This window comes from Rhea pennata, chromosome 1 (assembly GCF_028389875.1).
Source record: "Rhea pennata isolate bPtePen1 chromosome 1, bPtePen1.pri, whole genome shotgun sequence".
In the NCBI taxonomy this organism is placed as follows: Eukaryota; Metazoa; Chordata; class Aves; order Rheiformes; family Rheidae; genus Rhea; species Rhea pennata.
Genome location: NC_084663.1, coordinates 43,473,820 through 43,485,899, shown reverse-complemented (window position 1 = coordinate 43,485,899; position 12,080 = coordinate 43,473,820). Strand labels below are relative to the sequence as shown.

Here is a 12,080-nt window from a genome sequence, read left to right as displayed (position 1 = left end):
TATAGACTATCTACAAGTACACTTTTCAGGGACAAATTCACATTTTGCAATTACAAAATGTAAGCTATTTTGTAAAGACTTTTTGTGTTAAAACATAATTACATCTGTCATAGAATTTTGGGAGGAAATCCAGTTGCTTAAGGTTTTAACTCCAAATTTATCATGTTTTCTTACAACTAGTGAGCCAGGCTGCCACACCATGCTTATAATCACTAACAAGATATAAGGACGTGTCTGTTGCTACACATCTGGCTTAGGTAAATCATGTTGGCCTTTGTACTTGCAGTACTGTATTTGTTAATTCTGAAGCCAGAGTACTGCTTCATGTGCGTTTTTGCAAGCCAAAGTCCATAGTATCAATTCTGTACTATAAAAAATGTCTTGAAGTTACACACATGTGCAGTATACATACGATAAAATGTTTCTGTTAACCTATTTCAGCTTCCCAGGTGTTCTCCATCTCCTCACCACCTGATAGTTATAAAATGCCAGACAGATCAAAAAGTAAAGTAGTATTACTCTGAAGTTTTGGACATTTCCTAGTAGCTAACAGTGATATGAAGTGACACAGATTGCCTCAGACAAGCTGTGAAAGTATCAGCCTTAATTGTTGCAGGAGACCAAAACCCACTAAGCACCAGGTATGCCTGGTCCTACTATGGGCACTCTGTTTACAAACTTTGGGTTTTGGTGCATTATGTCTGCTGCAAATTCTGCACTGCCTGCTGTATTAGCTGATACCGCTCTCCTGCCGCTCTCTGTCCCTTGCTTATTATGGCATACATATTGCCAGCTAAAGTTTGTCTGGCGTCTTTGCTGCTGAGCAAAGAGGCTGGCACACTGAAGACAGTGAGCTACTTGGCAGTAGTCAAACATGGAAACACGAATGACATTTCCTGTGGAACACGGCTCCCCAGACCATTAAGGATGTAACTCTCTTGGTTTTTGGTAGAGATTTCTTCCCTACATTGTGCTAAGCAATTCTTTAAATCAGGCTCAACATAGGTGTGGTAAAGGTTCTAAAACAGTACAAACACAAATGAAGACATTTCGGTTTAACTATACTTGACTTACCTAACTCTTGCCTAACTGGTTTCTATGGGATCACATTTTATTTGTACAGTAAGCTCAAGAGCTCTTGTAGAGAAGCAACAATTTTATCACACAGAAAACTAAGCTTAACTAAGTCTCCAGCTATTGTATGTTATGACAATTTTCCATATTCCCTGGATCCTTTGGATGCTTATGAGCAGAGATGCAGAAGTGAAACAGAAGCCTCTCTTTATTACAAAGAAAAAAAAAAAGGGAGTGTGTGCTAGCACATTTTTTCAGGTACATTTTCACAGGATCATATAGTCTGGCTTCTTATTAAAAAAAGCCACACTTCAGTTATGGCTTCAAAAAGGCCCTATAAAAAAAAAACTTTACAAAAATGACAATGTTTTTTCTGCATATGCAGCACATGAAATATGAAAAAAGGTGAGGGCAGAAGCTCAAATAAATATTGAAGAAAGCTAGTCTCTTCTAGTTACCATGACCCTCATGCAAATATGGTATTTGCATAAACAAATGACAAATATATGTAAGACTACACATCTGCCAGTTCAGTTGGGCTCTGAAAGCACAAATAAGGATCATCTTAGATTTACACCCTGCTGCAAATTGTTCAGACTTCTTGAAATACTCTTCCAGTTTCCAAATACCATAAGAATTATTTCTTTGAACTACCTTCTTTTATTTCAATAAAAAGTTCCTTTCAAGTCAGAATGTATTTCCGCTTCTTACACCTTACAATATTTCAGTACTAGAAGGAGCTTACACTGGTCAATACCTTTTTCAAGCTACTTTAACATCATTTTGTATTAGCAGAGTAGGAACCTTTTGAAGGAATCAAGGGAGTGGGTCAGTCTGTGAATGTGAGATAGCAAATCCAGTGTTTTGTTCCACAATGTAAATGAAAGCCCGCTCTAATCTCTACCATATTATCAGTCACCTATGTATGGGAATATTATTGTTTATGTTCTAAAAGGTTAAATTTATATTAAAAAGGTAGAGATTAAATTCTTTTTTGTGCACTTTGTGGCTATATTTTATGCTTTTTGCAACAGAGAAACAGGAGACATTCATATCACACATATTAGTAGAATAAAAGTTCAGTCTATAGAATTCAGAATTAGTGATACTTAATAAAATTTAGAAGGATTAGAACACTCTAATTTCACATTTTTAGCTCTCCAGTGTGTTTGGACTTCAAAGGCATAAAGCCCTTGAAGTGTAAAAGTTTTTGCATTTTCATTTTTAGCTCTAAGAGTGGAAGAAAAATACACCGGGTATTGTGGTTATCAATGTCACAGGCAATTTCAATTAGAAAGTCCTGCAAATAATGTCCCAATCAAAAAAAATCCCATGCAGGACAGCCTCAATGTAGAAATAACTTTCAAATTAATAAGAAGTAGAAGAAATAGATCTGAAAATATACTCTTCAAAAACAACACTGTAAAAGGCAAGACTATGAAATCTACCATCTTTCAAAATCTAAGAAGGCAGCATGGTGCTGTTGAAAATTAAAAAGGGGAATGGAAAAAATTATTTGCTGGATTGTTCTCAACTTGTATTCTGAATCCAATACTCAGCTTTTCATCACCTGTATTAAGGAAAAATGTCATCCAAAGATTGTTCTTTTAATTATAGAAGCTGAGGTTGGAATACAAAGCAGTTTATTAGCTAAATCAGACAACAAGGAAGTGAGACTAGAATTCATTCTTCTCTCACCAGAGAACTGAAGCATGCTGTGCACTCTGACTATTATGAGTTGGCAGATATTATCTAGCAATCAAAAGGAAAAATAAAGTAAAACTGAGTAGAAAATGTTCTTATAGTAAGTAAAAAGGTGGCCTCGTCAGTATGAAGAATCTCACAGAATGCAAAATTTAGTTACGAAATATTTCCAAAAAGTATCTGGTGTACATGTACTTACTAAATAAAGAACCTACAAGATGTTGACAGAGAGAGGAAAATAGTATAAGGTGATCAATAGTAGAGAAGATGCTGCTCATTCCAAGATCTTTGTTAAATGCATAATTCTAATCAACGATTATTATTGTATAGCAGTTCAATAAAACAGTAAAGTATTTCAATGAAGATCTGCCATTATCTTCACACACAATAAGATGTTTTGAGATGCAAACATTCAGAACTATTATGGCCACAAAAAGCCTATGTGCACACTGCTCTTTTAAAATGCAAATTTTAGGTACACAGACCACACCAACTCAAGAAAAAGTCAAGCTCATGAAAACTTCCTTAATATGTCGCTTAAAGTATCAGAAAGATTGATTTAAAAATATCCTAAAAGTAGGATTAATACAGGAGAGTGTAGCATGCCAATACCATGTAGTATTGAAAAAGATGCTTATCAAAAATTCTGATAGCAGATGGGAACCGTCTTGGCAAAAAGATGTTGCTTGTTTGACTGTTTCTCCAGCTGAGGATAAAAGTATCCTGAAAAAAACAAATGATTTTTCCTACCTCTTCCTTCTCAGCACTTTGCAAGTCTCTCCACTCCTCTGTCACATGACCAAAGTCCACTGTGTTCATCGCAACTTTATATTCCCCAATGATATCATGTTTGGAGAAACGATCAAAGTCATAAACTGCCATCACTAAAGTTTTTCCACCCAGCTCTGAGTATGGCACCTGTAAAGGAGAGAAAAATGACAAACTCTCAGACAATAAAGATGAGTCCACTACAATGCAAATCTATTTCTTTGGTTTATCAGCTGTCATCTCAGGTAAATTGAACTGCAGGGAAAATTATGAGGTATATTTGTTTCAGCATCACCAGATGCAGTATTTTGTGAGAAGAGGCTATAGCACTCAATAGAACCAGGTGGCAGCTCACTCATCACTCTCTGGGTTTTTTCCATTCCACTCCAAATTATTTGTGGGTGATGAAACTGAAATGGGAAGCCCAATTATTTGCACTGAAGACATATGAACTTTTAACACAATAGTATCTTTTCCTCAATAAATCAGCTGTCATCACTTAGAAATGGGTAGCTCTCACACTGATGAAAAAACAGAATTGGCTTACTGTATCTGACACAAAGTAATTAGACACTGAATAGTTCTCTTACAGTACAACTACCTATTACTTGCCAAGGCATATTTTTCATTATTATACCTTTCACACTGTAGACACTAAGGTTCATTCTAAGTCACACTGCACAGTTAGAAATCGTGGTGGCAGAAAGCCAAGTTCTGACTAATTCTCCAGCTGCTCTGATGGGCTTCGGACAGATGCTGTAGGTTAAGATGTTTATGAGTCACATTTTTAATATTCAGACAAAGATGTGCAGTTCAGGTAAGCTACACTTGAGTGGCTGTCTGGAAAAGTCTGACTGAGGAATTGTTTGGACTTAACATTGAACACTTGCTCAATTTGAATATATTTTGCAAGCATAAATGGTTTCCATGGGTTTCAGTAAACATTTCTTTATTAATTGTCATACAAAAAGAGAAATGAAAGCATGGCATTATAATTGGCCATGCTAACAGCTATATGTTCCGGTCTGTTTAAACCCTAGGAGCCCGACGTACTTTGTTACTGTTTGGCTTCGACTTGCTTTTTAAAATACTGACTAATAACATGAGTAGTTTTTCTTCTTCATGTTAAATAATGTTTAGAAGAAACTTTTCAAGGTGAGGGCCAGCTCCAGTTTTCATTATTGTGTACAATAATTCCAGGAGCTATAAGGCTGTGTATTGTATTAAAAGGAAATAAATACTATAGCAAAATCTATTCTGATTCTATAAATTAGTTATATAATTAGCATTCTAAAAAGCTACAGAAGGCAAGGGTGTATGGAAGACAAAATTCTAAATAATTTCATATGCATTTTACAGAGCATTAAAACCAGGAAAACAGAAATGTTTTAAAGCTTCTTTTTCCATCAGTTTACAATACTGCTTAATGGATCCCATCTTTTGGATTGCATAAAAAGACTACACTTATTCATTTATTTATCACTAACTTGACTTCAATAAAGTTTAGTTATTTTGCAAGGAGATCTATGCTCCCTCCATTTGGCGCTTCTAAAGCAGCATCAGCCTTGTTTGGGGCAACAGAGGATGTTCTTGGCTCCTTTAAAGGCTTGTTCCCCTTCCCTGCTTTCTACTCTGCTCAGAGATATTCAGCCTAGTGACTTAATGCAGGTGAGACACTGGTAGAGACACACACAGAGGAGTGTTTTTCTTGCCCTGACAGATTGCTCTGGACCCAGTCTAAGAGAGACCTGCACTGCGGAGCTGCACCATGGGTGTCTGAGAAATGGAAGGGGAGTAACACAAGAAACCACCTAAAGAAGATAAGGGACGGGGTTTGGGTCTCAAGAAGGAACAGGGCAGAGAAATAGCCCCTCTCTTTCTCCTCAGCCTTTCACTGCGAGGAAAGCAGGTGGCTCACACCCGCAATCCTGGGACAGGGCAGCAACATGGAGCCGGGCTGCCCCAGAGGCAGCTCTGTGCCATAGAGGGGTAGGAGGGTTGCCAACAGCAGCCATGCACTATGCAAGTGTTTCAGAGGAGCAAGGCTTTGACAAAATAAGTGAAATATTGTAGCGGTTCCCAGAAAAGTCATTTATTAAAATTGCAGCACTAGTTCACTGATATTCTTGGTCACTTGTCTTTTTTACTGAAGTCTCCAGAAGAATGATAGTATTTGGCATGCTTGGTTGGCTTTCTCTCGAGTATAGAAAACAGTATCCAGGGGATGATCAGTACCTTACTGAGATGCACGTAAACACCTCTGCCAGTTCTTGCTTAGAAAGCTGTAATTTTCTTCTGGAGAGTAAAATCTGAATATTAAAGATGTGACTGAAAACAAGTGGACATTATAGCCCAGGAGTGGATGCTCTGATTTATAATTTGTGCCTTCATTTTCGATGACAGGATTATTGGTTATTTCTGTCTCTTTTTTTTTTCGTTTGTGTGTGCTGCACTGGAATCTGTAATTTATAACTCTGTTTTCTTTTAAATAGTCTCTTAGGAAAGCGCAAGAAAAAAATTCATCCCCACAAAAGATTATTATCTTCAAGGGAAAAAATAAGCTTATGCATGCAGTAGTAGTTGTGACCTCCAGGGATATCTTTCTCATTGAATGATTACACAGCCTGAGACTTTCCCTGTTCCTGTTTTCAATCTGTAGCTGTCATTATAAGACTGGGCATAGAGAGAAAGGCCTAAAGTAACAGCAGAGAAATCTATATTAGGAGAAGGCCTTTGAAACATGCTGAATTGAATTCCTTTATTGTATTTAACTGGAGTTTAGGCATGGCTACAGTTTTAGGAAGACACTATTGATAGATACTATCAGAAAAACTTTAATATTACAATGTTAATCCTGACTACAGTTATTTAATATTGATATCATTAACCTCAGTCAGAATTTCTTCTTATATGTAAAGTAGTATAGTAAAGAATTGATATGACAGGATAGATGCAAAGTGCAACAAGATTAATCTGATGTGTTTTCCTTCATCCATTTGCCTTCCTTGAGTTTTAATTTATTTTTGAGGGAAAAAGAAATGGTATACTGAAATTCATAAATCAGACAACAAAGATATTTAAAGAAAATCCTTTAGTTTTAGTAAAATTCACCTGACATTTATCAAAATGTCACTCTTTTCCTATTTTCTTATAAGTAGTCTCCGACCATTACATATGAATCAGACTGCCATAAATCAGGATAGCTCAAGTCTTTTACACCTGGTGAGGATCTGTCCCTGAGTTATACCATTCTTATCATTAGATTGAATTTCAGAGGTTTCTGCAACTGAAAAATTCACTATGCCTTGGTTACCAATAAACTAAGATGTGTCTGATTTTGTAGCATGAGATGACTAGCATGCATAGTGATTAAAGAAAGACGTTTCAAAAAATACCTTGAATGTAAATTGCTCATTGAAAACAGGGTTAAGGGTCTTTCTGTGCACTTTTGTCTCATATTTCTTCTTCTTATCAGGTAGAAGGAAAACTTTCACATAGGGATCAGATGTACCACCCATATCTAATGCAGGCAGCTCAGCTGCTTGGATGATCCCAACCAAAAGCTGAAAAGAGAGAAAAACAGCAGAATGAAATTTCAAATAGGTATTTATAAAAAAATTGTAACAGAAAAATACACACACACAGGAACACACACACAGATACACACACACGTGTGCGTTATTTCTGGTCTATGAAAAACTGTTTTCCCCCTTTTAGGAAACTCTTCAAGGAAGGCAACAGAACCAAAGCTATAGCCTACAAAACCAATTATGGCAGATGCAGACTCTACAAAGGCTGTTTTTAAGCAGAAAAGAGATTTTTAAAGGGCAGCTGATTACAGCTAAATACAGAATTCATCTTTTTAAAGACTGCAATCAAATAACTTTCAATTGCTGTCGCCTCTTGTGAATTATTTTTCTATGCTGAAGACCACGAATAGAAATCACATTATTAAACAATCAAGAATGTATAATTTTGACCACAAAATTTGTATTCTAAATCCTCAACACAGAACCCTCCTCACCCTCAAACGCAAGAAGGATATACATTAAGTACAAATCTTCAGGTAGAACTTCACTGAAAACAAGTGAGTCTTGCAGTTACCTAAGTAACCTAAGTTACCTATGGATAATGTTTTCAAAAAAAAAAAAAAAAAAAAAAAAACTCACGTAATATCTAGTAACTAAGTTCTAATGTCAATTCTTCATTTCATTGCAAGACAGGCAAATTAGTTTCTTAAATGTCATTTTAAAAATAAAGTGGGATTACATTTGAAACTTTTAAATGCAGTGGCCATTTTTGAGTATTATAAATGAAGGCTTATATTGTTCTAAACTGATCTCTACTACAGTTTATACTACAATAATATGTAGACCTCTCAATCTATGTTAGGCCTCATCAGCAGAAGGAAGTTAGGGGAGGAATATATTTTTAATCTTCGTTTCATGGACGTGGAACTAATATAAATATTCATGAGACTCATTAAGATCAACCTGAAGACAAGAGATTAAGAACTGGGAAATAAATCTGAAAAAACGTTCTTCTAAATGAGTGCATTTGCTCCTCTCATGGATGAACTCTTTGAAACACAAGCTCCAACAACTGGAAAACAAAACACTATAGTCAGGCTAGGAAAGAAGCTCCTAGATTCAAGATATTCTTCAAAGTTGGATTTATTTCTGCTGATTTTAAATTCATAGTATGGCCTGCACCCCTTCCCACCTGTGGGCTCGTAAGCTCCATGAAGCATGTTTCTTTAGCTGTATCGAACACTTTTTCCTTTTTGCTCTCATTGTTATTCTAAATGCATCATTGTTCATAAATACATTAATAGGCTCAGCATCTACATCAAGTCTTTCACATCAAAGAGTGAAAGACAAGTCTATGACTTTTAGTTAATAGTGGAAAAGCAATTCACCTCCCTTTGAAAATTTCTCTCCCTAAAACTGAAGCATCAGGCTCTGAAGAGTACTTTGGTCATCTCATCTCCATTTTTAATCCTCTGTAATATGGTGAATAACAAATGAATTTCTGGTTTGTAGTTTCATGCCACCAAGCTACAACAACCTAACTAAATCTCTTGTTTTACTTTTTTGTATTATCTATCCCCAAACAAATTCCAGAGTGCAACCCAGTTTAGGGCAGCAAAATAAAATAGGAATAGGAATAGGAATAGGAATAATTTATTACCTTAATTAAATACTACACACTTTCAGAGTTGTTGCTCTCTCATCCTATTTCCTTTTGTATAGTTCTAAAAATCAACATGACATTTCCTTCAACAAAATTCATAAAGAAAGCTTGTTTTTATATTCTAAGAAAACTAAAATACATTTGTCAGAACACATTTGCAGATTTTGCTTTCCCCTTTTAGATCTTCTGCTTTTGAAGGATCTAGTATTTCATACTGATTTCAAGAGGGATCAGTGTGACTCATCACATGAACTGGGAGAAGGATTTTGTTGAAGAGTTTGCTTTGGGAGTTGAGGAAAAGGTCCTTTTGCCATAGGTTCTTGAAAAGCTTCCGAATTCTTTTGTGTCCTGCTTTGACAAACAAGCATGGGTAGTCAGAAGACAGTCAAAAAGATGGGGAAATACTATATATTATGCCAGATCATAACTGTCTGCAAATAAACTGCTGCTGACACAGAGAATTTTCTTAATTTCTCTTTCTGTTCTTTGTCTTGCAACAAGTGAGTGTGCTGCATTACATAAACAGTATCAGATAAAGAATCTGAATTCATACTGTGGAAATAAGTCACAAGTACATGTAGAAGTCAGTTCAGACGCAGTTGGAGTTAACAAGGATTTCAGTTCAGTAGTCATTTTTTTTCCCTAAATAGAGAAGAATGATGCGTTTTGATTGAAGTTGTTAAAAAATGAAATATGTGATATGTGTTTTCAATTTCACTGGAAGACATGCAGTAGAAGTAAGGAAGATGTTTTCATGTGTTTTGCCCTAAAGTGAAGAACAGTGAGTTTTAACGAGAGTCTACAAATTGTAGTAATTGATGAAGGTGACCACAACCATGGCAAGAAGCCACGGAGTGGGAAAAATACAGTCTATCCCAGAATGCGGGCCTGACCAAACCTGTTAAGTGGGTTGGTTCTATATTTACATCACATTAGAGTCTCCTTTCCTACTGAAAACCTGGGGAAGTATGCCAAAGTTTGGTCTTACCAATGTAACACCTCAGCATCAGAAAATACTACAGAAGGAGTATCAGCCCTTGACCGGAGATTCTTTCTGTCCAACTTTCCTGTTCTTTGGGAGATAGATCTTTTTATTTGGAATCTAGTATAAAACTGTCTGTTGGCTGATAGACATACTTTTATGGGGAACAGCAGAATCTGATGCAGCAAGTTAATAATGCAAAGTGGGGTCTTGATACAGTGACAGCAAGCTACTCCCAGTAGTCTTACGAACTTGCTAAAAGACTGCTGATGAATCACCTTACTTCCATGTTACTTTCCTTTTTCCCATCTTTTCTTTGCTTCCATTTTAAACGTCTGAAGGCAGATGCTATCTTTTACTGTCTGTATGTAGACTCCATAGTATAATGTGGTTTCATATTGATTGGTGATACTTTAATATAAAGTACTACTAATAATTAGATAAAATCAAGTATTCAATTTTGATTAAAGATGTAATATGGATTCAGAATATACTGAATATCAATTTAGTAGTACTTCTATCATGAACCTTCAGTCTTGCTTTCTCTCTCTACTCAGTGGAAGCAAATAAGGTTTTCAGAAGTACGTACAGTACCTAAATGTGTTACTTCACTCTTCCCTTGCCCACATAGAAATGAAACGGCACAGATTGTGTGCTTCAAACCTGGTTATTCTGGAAGTCATAATCCAAAGAATATTGGATTTTCCCTAGTTTCTCCACTTCTTTGGGTTCTTCTTTCTCTTCCCCATCAGTCAGCCCAGTCTCAGCATCATCATCCTTAAGAGCCTAGAAAGAAGGAAAGTAATACTAATAAAAAAGGCTAGCTCTTAAGTACAAGTTCAAAATAGACACTGTCCTCAGATCTATTGTAAAGCAATTAAAAGCAAGCATGACAGCAGAAATCCATATATGCAGTTTACATATATATTTATACTAATTAGGTTGCTCAATAAAACTTCAAAATCAGCAAGCAAGCAATGGAAGTAGGAAGAAAACTTCTTGGAATATTGCAAGCAACAATTGTTATAAAACCTGGAAGTAGAAAGAAAGCATAAACTTGATATTAAAAAATTCTTCTGGACTCGCACTGTCTCTTAAAGAGGCACAAGGAGGCAAACATGCTATTAAATAAGCAAAGTCACATCATTCAACTTACAAATATCTTAGCAATGTCAAACCTAGCTGTGCATGCTGTGAATTGTTTGCAATCGGCAACATGTTTCTGTAGGTTTACTATGACAAAGACAATGTGCAGTGGATGAATTCTTCCTACAATCATATGCCAAACATTTTTCATGTTTATTTAGAATGAATATGGAAGCAAAGTTTTCACCATGCCATTAGCAAATGCATGTTTCCTCCTTCCCTCCCCCCTACCAAAATCCATTTCCTTTTTCTTCATTCTCACTATAAAGCTGGGCTGAACTAAACTGATTGAAAGCTGATTTTAGTTTGCTTAGAAAAAAATACAGAAGTAAAGAAACATAAACTGCTTAGAGTTTTGTCTACTACACAAAACCTGCTACTTTTAAGGGACGCAGCAGTTATCTTAGATTCTGTGCACAATTAAAACACTAAGTGATATCATCATTTTTGCTGTACCAGAAAGCAGAAGTGTTTGCACTGTGAAGAATGGAATTCATACAATTATTAAACCATATGAACAATAACTAGCTATATAGTTTTCATTCAACCAGGTTCTTACCTGAGCAAGAACTGAAAAATGGGCCAAAGTAATGAGGCAAACAGCGAAAAACTTTTGTGGAAAATGTGAAAATAAATTTGAGAGTGTGAAAACAAAGAATCAATACTGTGCACCTATCTAAAACTGTTATCTGCATAATACAGAAGGCAATATATGGTTATCTATGAGAGCCTTATCTGGATGAAAATGGCTTCAATATGGAGCTTCTGCCTGCACAGACAGATTATAAACTGCAAGATTTGTTCTGTCTTGTTTTGTTTTTGTTCCTTCACAATGTTGGATGGTCTGAAGAAAGCTATAGCAGTTACAAATAATAGGTTGCAGCTGCAGCTCTATATCTGAAGAGAGAGAGAAGTTGGAACAAAGACTGGAAACTAGCTATACCCATGGTTGATGCTGGTTGGTGAAAGAAAGAAAGACTATAAAAGCATTTGCAGTCTCGCTCAGCCATGAAGACAGCAGGGCTGTGCAACAGTGTGGGTGTGGTAAGAGAGAAGATTGATCTCTGAAGTAGAAAATGTTATTTTTCAGGAGCCAGTTCTAAATTCAAAAGGTCAGACTGAAAATTGCATAGAATTAAGCAATTATTTTTCTACTTTTGAAATAAGCTAGAACTTCAGCTGATGTAGCTCAACTGAAATCAATGGAACAACA

General features: G+C 36.0%; 1 protein-coding gene across 2 annotated transcripts in view; it reads right to left on the bottom strand.

The window, feature by feature from the left end:
• The window catches only part of SYT1 (synaptotagmin 1), a 345,804-nt gene that overhangs the window by 69,240 nt on the left and 264,484 nt on the right, over positions 1–12,080 (bottom strand). The window contains exons 6-8 of one of the 2 annotated variants that reach the window (XM_062568014.1): positions 10,385–10,507; positions 6,942–7,109; positions 3,529–3,696 (exon numbers count right to left, since the gene is read on the bottom strand). In XM_062568014.1, the coding sequence (XP_062423998.1) occupies positions 3,529–3,696; positions 6,942–7,109; positions 10,385–10,507 (459 nt within the window). The remainder of the gene's footprint in view (positions 1–3,528; positions 3,697–6,941; positions 7,110–10,384; positions 10,508–12,080) is intronic. The other variant, XM_062568022.1, reaches the window with a different exon arrangement.